Source organism: Equus caballus, chromosome 4 (assembly GCF_041296265.1).
Source record: "Equus caballus isolate H_3958 breed thoroughbred chromosome 4, TB-T2T, whole genome shotgun sequence".
Classification (NCBI taxonomy): Eukaryota; Metazoa; Chordata; class Mammalia; order Perissodactyla; family Equidae; genus Equus; species Equus caballus.
Window position 1 is genome coordinate 45,373,317 of NC_091687.1, and position 22,397 is coordinate 45,395,713.

At 39.6% G+C, this 22,397-nt stretch overlaps 1 protein-coding gene across 7 annotated transcripts in view; it reads right to left on the bottom strand.

Moving 5' to 3' along the window:
• COL28A1 (collagen type XXVIII alpha 1 chain) overlaps window positions 1-22,397 on the bottom strand; it is a 179,014-nt gene that overhangs the window by 66,455 nt on the left and 90,162 nt on the right. For all 7 annotated transcript variants that reach the window (XM_070264503.1, XM_014739197.3, XM_070264504.1 and 4 more), the window contains 5 exons: window positions 22,316-22,384; window positions 18,470-18,538; window positions 18,158-18,226; window positions 6,019-6,087; window positions 3,681-3,749 (listed from right to left, as the gene is read on the bottom strand). In XM_070264503.1, coding sequence (XP_070120604.1) covers window positions 3,681-3,749; window positions 6,019-6,087; window positions 18,158-18,226; window positions 18,470-18,538; window positions 22,316-22,384 — 345 coding nt within the window. The remainder of the gene's footprint in view (window positions 1-3,680; window positions 3,750-6,018; window positions 6,088-18,157; window positions 18,227-18,469; window positions 18,539-22,315; window positions 22,385-22,397) is intronic.

Consider the following 22,397-nt stretch of genomic DNA (forward strand, 5'->3'; position numbering starts at 1 on the left):
TCACTGCGATCATCACTATTTGTCAGCTTTGGAGGCATTGGGATTTCTGCCAGATAGTGTTTACCAGATTCCCCCAGCACGTCACTGAGGCTATTTTTTCACACTGATAACAAACAGGCTAGGCCTGAAATATTAGTTAGCTCATCCTTTGCCACGGCCTAACTACAGAAGAGTTCCCTCAGACAGTGTTGGATCAGTTATGTTCAGGCCTAAACAAAGAATGGAAGCCAGCAGCATGAAAGTTCATTCTCTTAATGAATAAAAGGTTGTAAATAGCAGTAGTTATAGCCCCAGTCCACAAACCTACCTCAGAAACTCCTAAAGTCATGGAGGGCCACCAGGAATCTTATTTTTATAAAGACTTCCTGATTCTCTGAGAAGAAATACTATAGGAATATCAGGGATGATCAGGACACTGAATGACTTGAACAAAGATGGGAAGAGAATTGGCATGACTCTTGGGTAGAAATGAAGAGTAGACGGAAGCCATTTCTGTCTATTCCTGTATTTGGCTTTTTAACCTGGGTGTCCTACCCTCTCATTACATCCCTCCTGGCCCCTATAAGGGCTGGCCCCTCAAGGGCTAGTTGACATATCAAGGAATCACTCAAGACTCAGCCCCATCCTGTCTGCCTCCTGACTTAATCTGGGGGACTATTGGCATATCTAGAGTCTATGTCTAGGGGAATGGTCAGTGCTGGAGGCTCACAGTGGGACAAGATGGTGGCATCATATAACCTGGCCTATGCCATGAACCTGAAAGATGGAGGCCACTTCGGGACCAAAGAGACACAGTCCCATTTCATCCATACAATCAATAGATAGTTGTGGTTGGGAAAAAGCACTGAGGTCACTGAAGGAGCTGGAGCTTCACTGCAGCATGGAGCCAGCTGGGCCACAGTGGGGACTGCAAAGAAATGGCAGGAGATTGTGGTGGTGTCCAAGGGGAGTGAGCCCATCATGTTTTCAGGGTTTCCCAGGACCAGGGCTAGCACAGAAGCATCCTGGGTGGTCCCAGAGCCCCAGGAAAGGCAGGAGGAGGAGGTTTCCAGAAGATCATACTGTTCTACATGGAGAATCAGGAGAATGCATCGAGGCATAGGAAGGACAGCCCCACATTCCTTCTAGGCATGCCCATCCCTTCTGTAGATGGTAGAAAGAGTGAGTCTTTTCTAAATACTTGACCGATCACGTCACCCTTCCCTGACTTTCAATTGCTCAGGATTAAGACCAAATTCATTACTGTGGCCTACTGGAGGCCCAATTCATTCCATTGTGCCACTCTCCATACTCTCTGGAGCTCACTGTGATTGTTTTATAGCCTATACACTGCATGAGGATTAAATTCATTTCTTTTTGTTCACCATTTTATATTGTGCTTGGCTTATTTTGCCTGACATAGATGGTGCTCAATCAGTGTTGCTTGGTTGGTTGGCTGGTTGGTTGGTTGGTTGGTTGAGTGACTGACAGAAGAGACAATATTCCAGCAACAAAGTTAGGTGGTGCTGGAGCAAATCACCTCAGTGTTTGCAGGGTGAGCCCTTATTTTCCCCATGATTGTGATGGCATAGGGACAGGGCATGGATCGGGCCCCAATGTTAAAGGTTAACAGCAACAAGGGCTTTCATTAAAGACTTACCAACAGACATATCAACAGAAGCAAGTTTCACTGATTCAAATGGTTTTTAGAAAGAGGTGGGATATAAGTCAACAAATGAATGTAAGAAATGAAATTTCACTGATGATGTAGCCTTTCTTTTCTTTTTTTTTAAGATTGGCACTTGAGTGAACATCTGTTGCCAATCTTTTTTTTTCTTTCTCCCCAGTGACCTCCAGTAGATAGTTGTATATATTAGTTGTAGGTCCTTCTAGTTGTGCTATGTGGGACACCGCCTCAGCACAGCTTGACGAGCAGTGCTAGGTCCACACCCAGGATCCGAACCGGTGAAACCCTGGGCCACCAAACCAGACCACGTGAACTTAACCACTTGGCCATGGGGCCAGCCTGATCATGTAGCCTTAAACTGACTCAGAGGAATACCACCAACTCGATCTTTTAGCTTCCTCCATTTTGAAGTGATGATACAACCCAGGGTCAGGAAGATGAGGTGAGAGTCCTGAGGGAAATACTTTTGTCCTGCTACCAACAGGATGCCACGCAATCCAACATGTCTAGAGAGGTTTTATGAGGCAGCCTTGGTCAAGGCTCACTGCCAAGTAGTATCAGGCCCCAGCCCCCAGTGGAGGAAAAGCTTATCCCACTTCTGATAGCACGAGATATGTGGCAGTTTTAATTTTGGCTCTTTCCCTATGACAGTAGGCTTCACACCATAGTTTCACTCGGGACAGACTTCAAACATGGCATAACCCAGAGCACATAAGAAAGGGCAGGACACCAGGTGAGTCAGAGCTAGTGAAGATTAATTAAGTTCAACCCAAGATGCTTCTATGTGAATAAGGAACTCATGGAAAACCATCTGTAGAGCGTTACCATCTTTCAAATACAGAATTTAAAGATTAAGTATGAGAGTGATGGTGTTACAAGGAAGCACGCTTTTGCTGTATTTTCCAGTGCTCTTGTACTATTGGCAACATGTTAACTATCTGAACTTTGCTTGGATACTCAGCCCGACAGATGAACAATTGTTATTTAAAAGATCTGTGGCGGAAGCCCTAGACATTGCGTGATAGAGTGGAAGATTTAACACAGGTTCCCTGAGTTTTACTCTTGACTAAACTCACTCTCTAGACAGGAGTAGGCAGTTTAACACAGGAGTTTCACATTATCTTAAGCTCCTACTTAACAAGAAATTCTGCTATTTTAAAAAGAGTTTATTTTGAATGTTTCCACTTTTCTAGGGTCACTATCAATTACTCAGGGTGAGTTACTCCATTTCGAAGCCTAACCGTGGTAAAAACAACAGTTTATTTAGCATGAGAGTGAGCCAGTAAAAAATAAAAACTAAAAATCAATAAATCAATGTATGAGAGTAGAAGGGGAATTGTTTGAAATGACATAGCAACATTAAGATGCTAAATTTTGTCTACTGAGACATAGGAGACCCTGGGAGTCTCACCTTGCTAGATAGGCTTGTTGCTGCTAAGAAAGAAATAAAGCAGAATGCAACGACCATGAATTCCAATAACACAGATTCAGGGCTTAGAGTCGTGGTTCTCACCCTGGATGCTCAGGAGAATCACCTGGGAGCCTTGTAAACCCATATACTCAAGCTCTACCTCCAAAGATTCAGATTTTGTTTTTCTGGGGTAGAGCATCAGTGTTATTCAAAAGCTCCCCGGGCAATTCCATTGGAAGCTAAGACTGAGAAGACTTGGGCTAAGAATGGAGGATACAGGTGAGGAAAGTAAGGGAGATAGAGGGACCGTGCAGCTGGGCATAAATTCTCCACTCAGCTCAGAAACCAGCAAGAACGAAAAACCACTGTAACAGTTAAATTTTTCACCAAGCAATTTATGTACTGTTTAGTGTTCCTGAAAGAAATGTACTTACACCATTTTTATACTCCTGGATGGTATCTCTTAATACTGGATGCAATTTTAACTGCTAAGCTTGCATTAAATTCATTTCATAATGGTCATATTTTATATCATCCCCAACCTCTTTTCTCCACCACCCTAGTGGATTGAGAGGTGACCCCAGCACCATCACATTCACTTACTTTAGTTCCTTGTAATCCATAGCCAGGGGGGCCCGGAGGCCCAGGTAAGCCTTTCTGCCCAATATCTCCCTGTTGGAAGATGGAGAGAAGTAGAAGAGAAGTGTAAGAACATTTAAAAAGAAACAACATTTTCCTGCTCTTGGCTTCATTCTTACTTCGGTCTGATCAGGACCTACATCCATGCTGCTCACAAGCTGTATCATATTTTATATAAAGCAGTGTTTTTTCTAAAATGTTTAAGCCACAGAATTCTTTGCAAAAATCATATGTATAATCCAAATATAAATAAAGAGGTAAGGAGTAGCTGCTTGGCATGAGCAGAAGTGTTGGCCTGGTAACCTTGTCTGCTTAGGCTCCTCTAGCTGCCCTAACACCAACTCCTGGAAGACCCAGGGGTATGAAGACCGCTCACACGCAATTCTATGCATCTTTGAATATGTTGCTCCATTCCAAGATGGAGTGCTAATTCATTCAGGTTGCTGTTAAAGATTCAGTGGATCAGTGTTGAATTTTTAAGAACATATGTAAATGAAGCAAAAAGTGCATCATTTCCCAGTATGTGTTCCTTAAAGCATAAGTTGACCACATGTTTCTTGAGGAAAGACTTGTGTGGTTAAATGAGATTGGAAAATGTTCTACACCACGGTATGGGCCTCTCCTTGGAGATCCCTAGTACATATTAACATGTTAAAGCCTCTAAGAAGTCCCACAATAAAGAGATTAGTTTAACTTTGTTTACCCCAGAAGTTCCCAAATTAATATCTGATGGAACAAGCTTTGAGAAATGCTGGGTTAATATAAGTTACTGTATAAGTCAGTCTTTTTCTTCCCAGTATGGAAAAAAGCTTTATTTTTTCTGATTGTAAGAGGAATACCTGCTCATTACAAAAAAAAAAATTAGAATAAAGATGACAATGAAAAAGAAAAAATAGACCCCTCATCCTCTCACCCAGTGATAATTACTAACATCTTGGCAGACCTGTATCCATAAAGTGATCTACAAGGTTAATAAATTGCCCATTGCTGGGCCGGCCCGGTGGCACAGCGGTTAAGTGTGCACGTTCTGTTTCGGCGGCCCGGGGTTCACCAGTTCAGATCACAGGTGCGGACATGGCACCGCATGGCAGGCCATGCTGTGGTAGGCGTCCCACATATAAAGTAGAGGAAGATGGGCACGGATGTTAGCTCAGGGCCAGTCTTCCTCAGCAAAAAGAGGAGGATTGGCAGCAGATGTTAGCTCAGGGCTGATCTTCCTCAAAAATAAATAAATAAATAAATAAAAATAAATAGCCTATTGCCAAAACGGAGTTGATGGACAAAAAGAGGATAAACTAAGAATCTTGGTAATTCTGGAATCTGTAGTAAAATCTGACTCATAAAGCCTTTTCTCTTGCCTCTCTGATAATGGAGTTCTAATTCACTTCTGTGCATTTTGGGTGTGAATACACCTGTTTGAAATTTGAACTGGTGATACATGGCTCATTGACACCTGTTTCCCAATAACATACCTGGTACCCCTTTACCTTACTTTTTCCACAAATCAAAGAAATACTTGTTGAGCAAGTGAATGGACAGTTAGAACAGGGCTTCCCAACCTCAGTACTATGGACAATTTGAGCTGGATAATTCCTTATTATGGGAGGCTGTCCTGTGCCCTGTAGGATGTTTAGGATCATCCCTTGCCTGTACCCGCTAGATGCCAGTAGCACTCCCTCCCCAATTGTGACACCCAAAAAGTGATTTCAGACATTGCCAAATGTCCCCCTGGGGCAAGGAGGGAGAACAGAATCTCCTTCATTAAGAAATACTGGATTAAAATAATAAAAGGACGAATAAGCACCAAATTGGAGGTGACAAAAGGAAGAGAACTAGAAATGAAAGCAAAGAGAACCAAAGGAAGCTCCTCTTACCTTCCCTGGGGCAATAAATCTAGAGCCCTGCGATGAGGCCCTGCACACGGCCCCGCACACGTGACACAATAGAGGCATCAGCTGACATTCCATTAAAAAGCCACCTGAGGCCCCTCTGGCCAAAGTAAGGATGTGCTTCTTAACGATGGCACAGCCTCTAAGGAAACTGGAAATATTTTGAGTACTTTATAACACTTTCTTAAGAGACACTGACTTTTTAATTTACTTGGGGGAAGTGAAAGGCTTTATCAACTTAAATATTCTATTCTACGGAAAGTTCACATGATATAAGAAAATAAGACTTTTCATCAGCAATCAAGAAAAAATAAGTCAACACCAAAATGAACACTTACTTAATATGAAGTTAATGTTTACTTGGTTGTCACTGAGGGTACCTGCCCCTTGGGGTACCAGACCTGAGGACTCACCTTTGGCCCTTGGGTTCCTATGCCACGAGGCCCAGTTGGGCCCGGAGGGCCTCTGACACCAGGCTCTCCCTGAAAAGATACAATGATTGAAAAGTTACTGATTTTGAAAAAAAAACTTTACATTGTATAATACTTCATATAGAATTTCATAATCCATATTAAAAATATTTCATATGAATTTTCATAGTCTAAAAACATATTTTAAGATCCCAAACACTTGAATTTGACTAAGAGATTGATTAAGCCCTGTTTTCCCAGATTACCTTGCTATACTTGACAAAGAGAGTGTTATCTCCTTTCATTTTCATTTCTTATTGTCATTGATGCAACATTCAAGTCAACTGATATAGGTCCATTTCAAAGCAATCAAGTCCACTAACTTCTTGTCAACCTTAATATACTTTTTTCAGAATTCCTTTCTGTGGAATTTGGAAAAGTAATTACCGCCATTGTGAATAGAGGGAGAAAGAAGAAACAAGAATAAAAAGCGAGCATTAAAAGATGCAACTCCATCCTGAACTAGTTGCTCTTATTAGATTAGGGATTGGCTCTATGATACGTTTGCCACTAGAGCAACTGTGACTGCAGAGTAAGTTCTATGAAGCTTTTCAGATTCTCCAAAGTGGGACAGTTTCATAACAGGCAACTATCACCAGAAAAGTGGTGAGACCTGATTAGGGTATGTCAGACCCCGTGGTTCAACCTATTTGAGATATGAATGATGGGAAGAGCAGAGAAATGAAAATCTGTTCATCAGCCACCTTCTATGTTCCCAACCCTATGCTATGCACATTCATATATGTTGTTTGACATAATTTAGTATTCACAACAATCCTATATCACAATGATGACTAACTTACCCAACTTCTCTGAACCTCAGTAAATTCATCAGATACATGGAAAATCACACCTACAGTTCATGGAGATGACAATAAAGTAAGACAAAGAATGTGAATGATTCTATCACAGAGTCTAGCGTGGAGTAGACACTTGGTAAATGTTAACTCCCCACCCCACCTGTTTTATTAAAGAGGAAACCAAAGTTTGTCCTAAGCTGCATGGCCATTGAAAGGCAGGGCTACTAGGATTTGGAGAAAGAGGAACCCTCATATGTTGCTAGTGCAGCCACTTTGAAAAACAGTCTTCCAATTTCATAGAAAGTTCAAGATAAATTTACCATATGATCTACTAATTTCACTGCTATCCATACACCCAAGGAAAATGAAAACATATGTCCACACAAAGACTTGCATACAAATGCTCTGAGTAGAATTCTTCATAATAGCCCAAAACTGGAAACAACCTAAGTGTCCTTCAGTGGTAAACAGATAGACAAAATGTGGTCATTCAGCAATAAAAAGGAAAGCACTCCAGCTACATCCCACAACATGGATGAACCTCAAAAACATTATTCTCAATGAAAGAAGCCAGACTATGAGACCACATATTATTTGATTCCGTTTATACAAAATGTCCAGAAAAGGCAAATCTATGGAGACAAGAAAGTAAATCCGTGGTTACCTGGGGCCAGGAACAGGAACTGAAAATGATGATTAATTGTAAATGGGCCTGAGGGATCTTACTGGGGGGATGAAAATGCTCTAAAACTGATTTGTGATGATTGCTGTACAAACTGGTAAATTTACTAAAAATATCATTGAATTGTGCACTTGAAATGGGTGAATTCTATGATACATAAAATATGCCTCAACGAAGTTATAAAGAAAAAAAAACAGAGCCAGAGCCAAGTTTTGAACCTAGAACTCCCAAGTTCTTTGCCTCTTTTGTCTTGTTCTGTCCACATCCTGTTAGGAGCTAAATAGCTTATAATTTTTAACAGTGCAAAAATCAGAATTGAAATCAGGATTATCAGAAATGATGAAACTGTTTATCTAGAAAAACTGCCCATCTTTTACTTAACTTTATTTTCTACTTACAAACTGTAAAATATTTCTAGAGAAAACAAGACCTTAAAAGAATGGGGAACATTTTTAGACTTTATCACTGACAATTCTCTTAATCTCTACTTTCATAATTACATATTTCCTTTTTGCTTACAGGCCACTTTTATGATTCTGGTCTTCTGTCTCCATCTCTTCCACTTAATAATCAACTGCTGTTCAGACCATAGGTACTAATTCTCTCTTTAACACCTCTCTCCTTCTAACTCCCAGCTTTCAGTGACCCCAGTTTCTCCCAGCTCAAATGATCACTCCTATCATCAAGAGCTCCAAGTAGTGAACATGAACTTGTCCTGTACCATATACATTTCTGTTATCTCTCTTGACTAACTCTGAAGTACCTTTAAAGGGGAGACCTATAAATTCACTGAGTGTGGGTCTCCAACTAGACCTGACTGATTCACACACTTGCTACATTTTGATATCCTCCAACAAAATGGAACATAGGTAAACATAGTTAAATAGATTTTACCCAGAATCGTTAAATGTTTTATCAAAAATAATTATCTTCTTTGCCTGGCCCCCTCAACCTCACCCCAGATACAATGGCCCCTTCTTTTGTGTTTCTGTTCACCTCTGCCCTTCCACGATGAGGTTAGAAAAAATATGGCCTGACACCTAATGTGATGCAATGGGGAGCACACAGTCCCACCTATGAGTATTCTGGCTGAGAAAAACTGAACCTGTATCTGGGCAGGTCTCTAGGTCTAACTGCCAGTTTACAAAAGAAAGAAAAAGATATACAGAGGATGGAGAAACAGGTTGAACACCACCATAGGATACCATCAGCAAAATCCTCGAGGACAAAGAACCCATCCACAAAGACAGCGCAAGGACAAAACAAAAGGTGAGTAACCTTTGATTTTAAAAGAGATTAAGGGACATCTCAATCGAGTTCAATGATTGGACATCATTTAGATTCCAATTCAAACAAACCAAGCAACAAATTTATCAGACAAACTGGGAAATTTGAACGCTGGAAATTTGACGATACTAAGGAATTGTTGTTAATATTTTTTTAGGTTTGCTAACAGTACTGCAGTTATGTTTTTTAAAAAAAGAGCTCATATCAAACAGACAAATGCTAAAGTTTCATATGGTCATGTTTGGGATTTGCTTCAGAATAATGCAGTGTGGGGAGGGGAAGTGAGGAGTGGGGCACACAGATAAAGACTCACCACATGTTGATCATTGTTGAAGAAATCTGACGGGTAAATGGGAGTTCATTCTACTAGTCTTTCTACTTTTGTATATGCTGAATAATTTTGACAATGTTTTTAATAAAATATTTTTTTAAATCCATGAACAAGACCCAATAAAAATCTCACCAGTGAGGGAAGGGAAAGGTTGCTGTGATGTTCCTCCTCAGTACAGAGAAGAAGACAAGATTTAAAAGATGGAAAGATGAGCGAAAGGGAGAGCACACAGGTAGATTCAACATCATTAGTAGAACTTACATGTGTTTCATGTATTCTTAGTAGATACACAGTGTTGCATAATTTTCAAAAATTAAGGATATGGCAAGAAGATGGAGATGTTGTTTACACAGCAGTATTTTTTTAAGAAAGAATTTGACACTCTACTATTTAATTTGCGATACTTTTCTTGTGATGATTTTAGTTAAAATCCCTTCTCAATTAATATTAATCATACTAATGTGCATGCTCACACACACATACAACCAATCCAGATGGGAAAGCAAATAGGAAAAACAGTTGAAATAAGTTTTGAGTTTACATTAGGCCAGCCTTGTCAATGTTGATTATTGCTATTCATTTTCTCTCTTATTCATTCTCACTAACTCTCACCATTAAGGAGTGTCTGAAGGTGAAAAGCAATAGGATAGCTGACCCTGTGGACACCTTATTGCCCTCTGTATATGTGAACCTTAGCCAATGAGCTTCAAGGGGGTGATCCCACATCATCTGTGGTACTGCAGTGTTACCTCGATCAAGTTGTCCATTCTTATCCATATAATTGTTGACATACAGCTGTGTTTTACCTATCAAAATCTCTTTTGTATCTTTTGACCTATGTGTATATAATCCAATATATGCATTTATGAATCTGATAGACTTTAAACCAAGTCTTAACATATTCTGCAGATGTTAGAGTTAGTCTATAACATATCAGGGTTGTTTCTTTGTGTATATGTACCATACTTTTCAATAGATGGGAATATCAGGCACTTAATAAGCTGTGTGAAGCCACAGACATAGTTTCTCTCTATTGTGATGGGGTCTTGAAAATATATTGTGTCTTTTGTTCCATGGGCCACATGTCCACGTAGGCCACAACACCGGGTGAATGTGTACAAGCGGACTGTGGTCAGGACTCACTTCACCACTTGACAGCACTGGTTCTGCCACAATGCAGCACCAGTGATACCTAAGAAGTGAGTTCACCATGATATTTTCAGATATGCAGTTTACTTGTCAGTGGACAGAGTGACATTCATAAATAAAAAGAATTGCAATAGGTACTTGCATAGCTGGACTTAGCTTCCCACACAGGATCTGAGGGTTATTGGAGCCTGCAGAGGGAGCCCTTGCATTAGGAGATAATGACGAGACCTGAAAGCAAATTCTGGAGTTGCCATTCGTAACTACATCCATCAGTTTCATAAGACCATAGCCTAAGCCCTACCCCTCCCTCCTACCTCCCCTCCCTCAAAAAAGAATAGCCAGTCAGATTGCCTACAACTTCCTTCTGGCCCACAAAAGGAATTCCAGATGGAGATACTCCTTTCATTTTCACAGGACGCGACCAAGTTTAGGACCATCTGCAGTACTTGAAATGTGGACTTAACAAATGATTGAGTGAAGGTTTTACTTAGACCATAACCTTGCAGAGTGGTTCATTTCAACCCCTTTAAAATCATACATAATCTTATGATCGTCCTGGTAATAATTCATTGAACCTTTCACTTTTTAAAAGAAAAAAGAAAGCAAACATACTATCACATTTGTTCTTTTTCTCATGGGTAAATCTTTGCTTTGGTTACCATTAAATTTATCATAATTAATAACAAAATAAATAATAATTAACATGTATTAAATGTATTATGTGGCAGGTACTTTTCATTTATTATCTCATCTGATCCTATCAACTTACTTCATTTTGTAGATAAGGAAACTAAGGCTAACAGATAAGGATACATGATTTGCCAAAAACCGTGCACCCGGAAGCAATTCAAACCCAGGTCTGACTCCAGAGCCCATCTCCCATCTTGGTGTTAGCTGGGGCTAGATGCAAGATGCTAACTTCCACAGACTTTCTTCCAGCTGCTACTTAATGCAGAGCCCACGGCTGTGTGGCTGTGAAAGTCCTTTTCCTACACTGAGTCAATCACACTCTCTCAAGGAGAAAAAAAAAAAAATTCTCATTATGAGCTTCCTAAGTGGTCCACAAAATTTGCACAAGTACCCAGCTGCCTAAGGCTTCCCTTTCCATTTTCCCCCCATTGCCATTCCTCAGTTTTGTGGTTGCCCCCAATGTTTTTGTTGGTCTCGTTCCAGATCTCCTACCTACACAAATTCTTATTCTCTCTTTTTATCCATACTACAACATTCAGTACTTGATTCGGGAGAGTAATGCATACTATGACTACTACCCCTACCAATAATACTTTAGTATGCTACAATTCATAAAAGTATTTTATAGACATTGTTCCATTAATTTTGCAGACTAGCCCTGTGAAGTAGGCACTATTAGCCAAATCACAGATGAAGAGTTTAAGTCTCAGGGAGACTAAATGACTTGCTGAGGTCACACAGCCAAGAAGTGACAGAGGTTTCAAGGTGGAGCTGTGATAAGGAAACAGTCTCTAACGCCTTCCACATTTTATAAGATTTAAAAACAGCATTTGAGGAGACAATTCTCTTAAGAGACCAAACAGCCCATTAGACCATCTCCCCCTGTACACATTAACAAGGTTTTAATCACTATTTTTCCCTTTGTTTGCGCCAATTAAGTCCTTGTCATTCTTTGAGAGGACTGTGGAAGCAGGTTACAGTTGTTCTAAAAGTGATTTCATGCTTTTCTACTTTGAGGATAATAAAAAGCAAGGTGAATTCCTATGAAAAGAATTAACCTCTTAAGAATTTTCCAAGGAGTGGTACTCTGAAGATTCTACTAAATGACAAAACTAACAAATGACTGAGTTTTAAAATAAGGTAGAAGTCAAAGTGATGATTAGTGGCTGCTTAATGTTTCTTTCTTCCTGGCTTTTAAATAAAATTAAGACATAACTTAATAGTTGTCTTATAGACATATCTTAATAGACTCCAAATACCACAAACATAAGCAGCCCTCTGGAATGAATTATGTCATGAGCATACATACCGGCTTAGTAACTCTGGAATACCTCACTGTGATTGCCAGGATGTCAATGGAGATTTTAGAGGCCTTCTTCTAAGCTTATGGAGAGACTACCTGATACTGATAATGTATATTGATCATTGCCTGGTCATTTTCATATCACTTGGTGACTTTTCACTGACACCCTTTAATTTGCAAAGGGAGACATTAACAATCACCAGCACACTTATCAGGGGGATGAGGAAATAAGTAAGAAGATACCAGAAAACAAACATTCAAATCATGGTATCATTTTCTTTAGAGTATTTTTAAAGCTTTAAATTTTAAAATATTTAAAATAATTTCAATTCTTTGAATTCATTTCTCTCCTGGAAGTTTAATATTCGCCCCAAAGCAGTAGTATCTCAAAATCCATGATTATTTAAAAGCTTGCTTTAGGATTTAGGGGGATTTGTTATTGATTGTTTCTTCCTTTTCTCAAAATCAGCTCATCAAAGATGAGCAAATGATGCCCCTGTGCCAAGAGTCTCATTGGAGAAGAGTTGTTCTTATTTAGCTGAGTTAGAAACCTTAAAAATAGAAACATTGATACTGCCCCTAATGACAGGGAGAAGAGAAGTCTCTTGTACTGATATTCAATATAATTTTCAACCGGGGAAAGTTCCTCCAGTCTGCATGATTAAAAATAAAAATGCGTTGATGGAGTTGTGGGTGGTGAATGTTAAGAGGATTTAGTGTATCTCCAGGGCTGAGGAGAAGGTATGTATGTACTTCTAGGGAGAGAAATGCAGAGCTAGGAAAACAGCAAGGAGAGATGAAAGCAATACTGAAAGTCATAAGGAGATGGGAGTCCCACCCTGATTTTAGAGCTCATGCATAGAACTGAACTGGGGAGTAACCTTGAAAAGTCACCTAGTCGAGTTTTCCTGGTCTTAAATATGACCTTTTCTGTAGCCCAACCGTCAAGTTGCTCAGCATTTAAATTTGATATGGCTCTGGCTTTAATTAGTCCTGTTTCTGAGCTGATTGTCCTGCCTGAAGCAATTTTGCAGCCATATTGTAGGAGGTGGGTTTCTTCAACTCCAATTTGGAATCATACCCTTAACTTTGCTATCATTAAGCCTGTATCCTAGGCCAGCTCTCCTTGTCAGACACTGTTCAAAATGGAGTTTCTTGTCCAGTCTATGTTCACTGATGGAATCCACAAATTCCTAATGCATCTCTGTGTGAATCGCTCCTCTGTTTCACCACTGCCTGTTGGTGGTGTGCACATATGTGAGCCATTGCAGAGAACAGAGGAGTGATTCAGATGCTGGGAACATTTTTAGAATAATGATACACAGTGGAATTTCACATAGACTTGCATTTTAATTTATGACTATGGGCCACTTTTGTCAAATAAAGCATGTATTTATAATATTCAAACATTTAAAGCTTTTGAATAATGTTTAACTCTTTTGGGTTTAGGTTTATGCTTCTCTTTAATATTTACATAATGTAAGTCTTGACAGTGGAAAAGCTAGAATGGGAAGAGAAACAATCCAACTGTATGCTAAATGGTGCTGAGATAGTTGTAAGATGGACAGCATTGGAGGCCGAGCATCTGTAGATTAGGGCAAGTCATTCTTTCTGCTCTGATTTATTCATCTGTTTAGTCTTTCATTCATTCATCCATATTCATAATCTCCTCTCATGAACAAACACTATATAGTATCAAAACTGTTTACATTGTAAACAGGCAAGTTGTTCAACGTTTCTGGTTCTTGATTTCCTTATCTATAAAATAAGGAAGTTGTTGAAATGCCATGATATTCTGGAAATATTTAGGTAATATATAATATAATATTTAGGTGCTATGCAATAATAATAACAACAACAATACCCAACAAGTCTTCTCTGCTCACAGGTTTATACCAACCACTTGGTGGTGAAGAAGTCCCTTGAGTGCTCCAAAAGCCAGGTGAGATTTCCTTGTGCAAGGATTGACCTTAGCTCAACTGCTCCAAGGCTCTGGGGAAGGCCACGGCTTTCTCTGTGATGAACCAGCACACAGAGAGGGGCTGAAAGACCTAGAGAGACGGATGCACCTAAGAGCTAATGGCAGGATGCACCTGCCCTTAGGGAGCTCAGGAGAGCCACTCCTTGTATTCCTCTTCTAGGCGGCCAAGAACAAACGTTTACCAATAGAGATGTAAGGGAATTAACCCTTGGGCCACATGTACCTCTTAAGCCTTTAGGAGTAAAAATACAGGAGCAAAGAGTTATCAGGCCTTCTCAAAGGGAGATTAGATTTACATAATGATTGTCCCCAAATCACAAAGCGTGTTCCTAGGCTCTAGGGCTCCAGTAAAGAAATGCAGGCAGCGTTAGGTAGGATCTTTGAGCTTGTCTTCCCCATCAATGAGCTGGGAGTTTGGGTCTAGGGTCAGGGTACTGGATGAGCACTTCCCACTTAGCAAGGAACCAAATTGTCAGTTCCTCTTCCTAGCATGTTTCAAAAGTGGATTTTAAAACTATTTCTACCATCTCCTTGGAAGTTGTAGTTTTTACAAGAATTTTAGAAATCTCTCAGAAGCCCTTGCCAGAATTTTGGATTCAATTCAAGGTAATTGTATATAGAAGTAGTATAACCACTGATGTCATATGGAATTCTTCTACTTGGAAAAAAACCCGTGGAGTACCACAAGGGCACAAGATGTCAGGGACTGCTTTTGATATGTTTTGAAACATAGAAGCTTTGAGTCTAATGTCTGTGTCATATGCTAAACACATGTGACCTTAACTAAATATTACAAAAACTCACCATAAATTAATCGTCAACCTTAATGGTTTCCTCATTTCAAAACACATTTGTTTTATAAGTTAATGCCCTAAGGCCAATATTTTAAGGTGACTACACAGAGTTTAAATGGAAAACTTATCAGAAATATATGTCAATACAGCTACGCACACACACACACATACACATTCCCACATACTTAATTTTCTCTGCCATTTTAACACAAAATGGAAGGAGAGGAATTCTGCACACATTTGAATCTAGTGCTTTTGCTCCCATTGACAACTTTAGAGTATTTTGAAAATCTCACCTCCACTTTACCAAACCAGAAAGACAAAGTTAAGTGGCAGGAGACTTTTCCTAATATCTCCCTTTCTTTACCAGTTTCTGTTCATATCTCTGTGTGTTTCCAAAAGTTTTCTTCAGAAAAGAAAGGCCACATAGAGACTTTAAGGCCTTTATAAAAGACAAAGGATGATTTTGAAAGTTATCTTTCAAAGCTGGTATTGGCTTTTAGAATTTCCTTTATTTTCAAGTTTATCATCAAGTTCTTTGATTCTAAGACCGGCTCACACTCCTAATATTCTCCTTCGGGGGCTAGAGATTTCTAGGCTAACACACTTTCCCAGCGTCCAGAGGAAGAGACAACAGAGAGAAGGAAAAGGCAGCTGAGAGGGAGGCGGGCAGATAGGGGCAGATCCTAGCTAATGTTCTCTTCTCCCCTCCGCCAGAAGGGAGCTGTCGGCTGCTTCCACTCCGCCTCCTGTTCGGGCTAACAGAGAAATACGAGTTTCACCTAAGACACACCTTCTCACAACATGTTAATTGTTTCAAAAAATAAAATAGGCGGGATAAAATTGTAAAGGAACACCTTTTTTTCTTAATGTTTTTCCCCCTAAAATGTATGAAAGCAAATTCAAGAGACTTTTAGAAGGAAAGAGTATATGAAATCATTTAGTAAAAGTTTTAGTCTGTATGTTAAATAATCCGACATTGTGGAATATTCACAAGAATCAAATGTTCAAATGTTCTCTATCTGTGCCTAAGTACCTCTTGACTATTACTGCAAAATGTAAAGCAGTAACATACTAGGATAATTTAATATAATACAATGCATACATATAGAAAATATTCATAATAATCTACTCTGTGGAAATGTATATGATCATACGTTTCCATTAGAATACAAATATATTCCAGTATATATTTAACACATCTTATTTTATCCCTTTTTTTAAATATAAAAAAGCTTCTACATCCCTAACTAAAGGAATATTTAGCATAATAACAAAAGTTTGTACCAATGTTTCACTCAGAGTAGAAAATAATGAGGTTTATGTACTGAAATTTCTCTTTCTATTTTCAAATTTTAACATTTTGACATATACTGTGCCTCAAAAAGAAAAGATTACTTCATTACTCAAATTCAGCATGATCATTGACACTGCCGACGGGTGTTAATGGATCAGATTCCGTCCCAGGTCAGACCTCACCAGAACCTTGATATAAGCACCTCAGATGTGTCTCCTCTGCACAGTTTACTCAGCACTTTCAGACACAGCCTCTCCCTGGACTCTCACATAGACCCTAACAGACAGAGACAGGGCTGGAATCAAGACCTCCTTCAGAGACGCCATGTAGTACCATGGTCTCCAATCTTTCATTCTACCTGGGAGAGGGCAAACGGGCACCTGTCCCATTGTATAAAAGCAGTATTAAGGTGTTGTCACTCCTAAGTGCTGGGGCAGAGACTAAAAAGTTAAGACAAAAAGTTGACATTGCGCACTTACAACGCCTCTCTCTAATGACCCAGAAGCATTTGAAAACCTAAGTGAGTAGATATGTTTCTAAGGAAAAACTTGTCTCTTCAAGGTATTATTAATCATTCACTCATTTTCCAGTCATTCAACATGTTATAGAGCTCCTATTGGGTGACACACCTAGTTCTGGTGCCAGGAATTTAGCAGGAAACAAGACGAACAGCCTGCCTTTGGGGAAATTTACACTCTTGTGGAATAAACAAAGCAGTAAGTAAGCAAGGTGGTTTCCAAAAGTGATACACACTATGTAGGAAATACACAGAGGGACGTGATAGTGATGGGGAGGGTGGGAGAGGACAGAGATGGGTGGTCAGGGAGGTGAGATTCAAGCTGAGGCCGTATAAGAATGAGCCATCCTGACAGAGCCAAGGCCCGGAAGCAGGACTGAGCTGAAGTAGTGAAGGCCAGTGTGGCTGGAGGTAGGCAGCAAAGGAGAAAGGGGCAGGAGCCTCAGGTGGGTCTCAAAGGTCCTTCTAGGCCATGTAAAGTGATTGGAGTGGTTTTTGAGAAAGAAAGGGAGATGATCTGATTTATGGTTTTAAAAGACCACTCTGCCTGCTTGGTAACAGAAGGGCAGAGGTGGAAAAGGGGAGACTAGTGAAAAGGTTGTTTTCATAGGCCAGGCATTAGACCATGCTGGTCTGCCCCAGTGGAAGCAGCAGGAGAAAAGCAGCCAGAGTCAAGATATATTTTGAAGGGAGAACTGACAGTATTTACCAAAAGACTAGATGTGGAGAGAGGAGAGGGAAAGGCAGGCACTACCAGTTATAGGCACTACAAGGGTGAAAATCAAACATTCTATTTTGGATGTTAGGTTAGAGGTGTCTGTGAGAAACCTAAGAGGAGACATATGGTAGGAAACCAGATGTGTCAGACCAGAGCTTAGAGGGGGGAAGATAGAAATTTGAAGCCATCAGCACGTGGATAGGGGTTAAAGCCATTGGACTGGATGCCAGCACCTAGGAAAGAGCATGGCTAGAGAGAGGAGGGCTCGGAATAGAACTCTGATCTTGGTACAGGAAGACAAAGCAGCAAAGGAACGTGAGAGCTGCTACCAAGGAAGGAGGAGAAAAACCATAAAGTTAATCTACATCTTCAAATTTGTGCAAGGTACCCAGAATGTCCATAGATGAGGATAAATACCTGTGTCAATTTTTCAGACACCTCTACTCTTCTGTAACGTCTAAAAAAATTTCACATTCAGCAAACTCACTTACTTATAGATACATTTTTAGAAGCTACCTACTTTAAAGTCTTACCTTCGCTCCAGTGTCTCCCACTCCACGTAAACCCATTGGTCCAGGGGGTCCTGGTAGTCCTCGAGGTCCCTGAGATGATATAATAAGGGAGAGAGTGAGAGTCCTTGTATGTGCAGTGTTCAGAAAGAAAGAGAGAGAGAGGGACAGAGAGGGAGAGAGGGAGGAAGAAAGGAAGAAAGGGAGGCGGTGGAAAGAGAGAGAAAGAAAAAGAAAGGAAGGAAGGAAGGAGGGAAGGAAAGAAAGATGGAAGGAAGGAAGGAAAGAAGGAAACAGGGAGGAGAGGAAGGAAATAAAAGCAATGTCCACACTTACAGCCGCACCAGGATAGCTGTCGCCTTTGGGTCCTGGAGCACCCACTGGTCCCCGAGGGCCTTGGGCACCCTGGGTAAATTCCAACACCAAGTGATATCATAAGACTAAACTATGAAACACCTGGCAAAACTTAAGCACAATATCAACTCAATATGCCAAAGGTGGATTTGATAGGTGCAGAGAAATTATTTGAAAAATTTTAGAAGGAAACCCTACCACATATGGCAACTTATCTCATCATAAGTCTCATCCATTTGTGGTTGTGTCTTATCCATTGTGTTGCAAGTGTGAAGCTTGGAACGAACATAGGGAACGTATATGAACCATTACAAAGTCCTCTGTAGGAAAACACTTCATAGGAATTAGAAAATGGCTGATTGCTGATATTTTTAATTTTAAAAATTACAAAATTTTAGTGCATCATAAATTAGTGAGAAGTATAAAAATGAGGAAATTTGGTAAGCATCATGTGAGAAGAAAAGTAGAAAAGAATACATAGCAAAATTTTCAGTGTAAAAATAAGATAATTATATGTTACCCATTTTTATGTTACATCTATTGTCTCCCTCAATGGGGCTCAAATTACAGGGGGAATAAACAAGCCCAAATAAAAACTAAAAACAGATTAATTTTTTAAAGACAAGTTGTAAAGGGCCAGAACACTGAGTTTGTGGTTCATATCTTGAGACCTAGGAAAAAGTTATAAATGTTACTTTACAGCTATAACCTTAAGCATCAAAAACCTTTAGTAGCAACTACTGGCCTCCTCTGTAAAGAAGAGGGAAGGGTGATTACGGCCTTTTGAACAGCAGAATTTTCTGAGATGTGTAACTCTCTACAAAACGGAAATCAAAGAAATTTCTGGCTAACATAAAGTGGAGAGAAAGGAAGAAAAAAATGAGGAAGACTCTTTTATAAGAAGATTTATTAAATATAAGTCTATTACACTTATATTTAAAACTTGTAATATTTCTTTTTACACCACATTTCATTCTGTTGCTGTGACAACTCTTACAATGGCCCTTGTCAACACACATCATTTATTTTGATAAAGAGCTGCTCATGTTTTAAAATATTTATAGTTTTTTACATTAGGAGGAAACTCTAATAATAGACAGATTTTTGTTTTCCAAGATTGGGAAAAGTAGCAGGACCCTCAAAACTTTACTTACAAGCAAGCAAACACAGGTCAAACTACCATTACTCCAAGCCAAAACGTTGCCCAAAATCCAAGCCCAAAACACTGTTCCTAATTCTACTCCTATGAATCAATGATTGATTTGGGGGAAAAATCTACGTACCCTTTAAGCAATAAGAAAGTTAAATTTATTTTGAAAACCATGAATGTAATAGCTGTTCTTTCCTATTAAATCTGAGACTGATTTCATGTGGTTAACCTTCTTAAGAATGATCATCTTCAGAAAACATGTGACCACTTAGAAAGACTTAATGTGCTATTTATCATCAACAAAAACCCAAGATGATCCCTTAAAAAGTTTTATGACAGAGAGCAAAAACCAGGTCTTCCGGAGAGGTGAATTTTGGTATATCCCCAACCACAGGGAACTGGTCACTTCTCAGAAGCAATTTATTATGCTCTTCCAACAATGGTTAAGGTTAAAACTCTAAACTTCCATATAGGAGTATGGGATGTGTCCCAAAATAAAATGCCTCTTTCTTTCCATGCTGACACAAGGAGCAGGCCAACAACAAAACAAAGCGGTAACTGCTCCCTGGTTAAGTTGAAAGGAAAAGAAGATTGGAATCAAAATTCACTTTTAGTTTTTATTTTTAGGTTCCAAGCCTATAACAAATTATCAGCAGCTGTTTTTATTTATCCTCTGGCACCCACACTGGAGGGAAAAACATTCAAACGTTCATAGTTTACCAACACTTTTTCCCTTGAGATCTTTGTCTTCTCCTCTGCAAAAACTTCAGTTAGCTTGTTACTTTAATGTTCATAGGAACTATCAAGGAGCGGGGATAGAGGCAGTGTTCTTTCTTAGCTTTTTATTTTGGACTCCTCATAATATTTTTATAAGTGGAATTTTGCCACTTGGACTTTCTGCACTGGATTCAAGAAAATGTCCTGGAAAATGAATCACTTTGAAGTGTCTTTCTCATTCAATAGAAATTAGGGCAGAAATTTTAATCTGGTGTTTTGAAATTGGCTTTGGGGGGATCTGGGAGTTCCATAAAGTAATACATAAAACCAAATTAATGTGTCCAAACTTCCATCAGACATTTAACCCTCCAAAAGCTTAAAAAACAATGCATTAGGGAAGAATAGCAGAAAGAACATCATTAGCGGCGAAGGGATTAGAAAAATGTTTGGAGTGAATAAGAAAATGACTTTAAATACCGTCACCTACAATGCCCAGTAAAGAGCAGTAGAAACAGGTAGGGCTTATAAACCCCAGCTGCACATTTAATTGCATTTTATTTCAGTTGTAAAGAATAGTATATGTAGAGAGAAGTAACTCTAAATCATGGAACTAGGAATACATAGATTCCAGAAGTTATCAAACAACACAAAAATTGTCACCCAAATGTTCTTGATCAAATTCAGACCTGTAGGTTTAACATTAGGAAATTTAGAATTTTCTCCCTGAGTCATACACAGCTTGGCTTCCCACGTGCCTCAGGGTCTGGGGAGTGGGATGACCGTCTTGTTCTTGCTGGCCTGGGACTTGCTCTGTTTTAGCTTGAAAGTTCACATTCTGGGAACTCCCTCTGCCCCCAGTAAATGAGAAGATTATCACACTAGCAGGACGACTGGTAAAGTGACTAAGAAAACGAGGTCAGGATCCTCCCTCAACCTTCAGAAAGAACCACTCCGATTCCTCTCAGTATAGAACAGCTTTTGCATTATGTTTAAAGATGGTTCTAAGTTTTCTTTTTTGAAGTTTGAAAATCACCAATGTTCGTGTTTGAACCCTTACCCAGAAGAGACAAATTGACAGAACTAAAGCCAGCTTCCAAGCTCCTTAACAACATGCTCTGAATTTAGTAAGTGCTGATTATGGAGCCCTACAGTCTGTTCTCATAAACAGGGAAGTGCTCGTTGACATTTGGAATGATATATTGTGCTGGGACGCTGGGTTTCGTGTGAGGAGGCAAACGGAGTTTTGTTGCCATGGAAAAATAGATACGATTACTTAAAGCTGTCTTCTCCTATAATTATTTGCATTTTCATTTAAAATAACCCTTAAGATGAATAACAAAGCAGAGAAATTTGATTCAATAAAGCTTTTTGGACAACGTTTTGCAGAAGAGATACATCGGCCATTAATATGTAAATGAAAGAGGCTAGAGGCCTATAATTTCTTATATCAGAGACATTACAAAAAGCATTTTCGAACTGTTTAGTCAGCAAAAATTGAGGAGCTGTCATCCCCAACATTTATGAAAAATCAATGATCTGATGGCTTGATTTTTAGAAGAGGGACCAGTGTAGTCTTCCATCTGAGTTCATCAACTGCAAGCAGAGCGATCTCAATCATCAACTTTCTTTTTTTTAAAGACTGGCCCTGAGCTAAAATCTCATGCCAATCTTCCTCTTTTTTGTTTTTCTTCTTCTCCCCAAAGACCCCAGTACATAGTTGTATATGCTAGCTGTGAGTGTCTCTGGTTGTGCTATGTGGGACACCGCCTCAGCGTGGCCCGATGAGTGGTGCCATGTCCGCACCCAGAATCCAAACTAGCGAAACCCTGGGCCGTCAAAGTGGAGCGTGCAAACTTAACCACTCGGCCACAGGACCAGACCCCTAATCATCAACTTCTTAGGTATTAAATCTCCTTTCACTCCTCTCACATACGGGAAAAAAGAACAGCAGTAAAGCATACCTTTGGTCCTCGAATAGAAATTCCAGGTTCTCCTTTAAATCCAGGCACGCCAGGTCCTCCTCTATCTCCCTGTACATTTCAA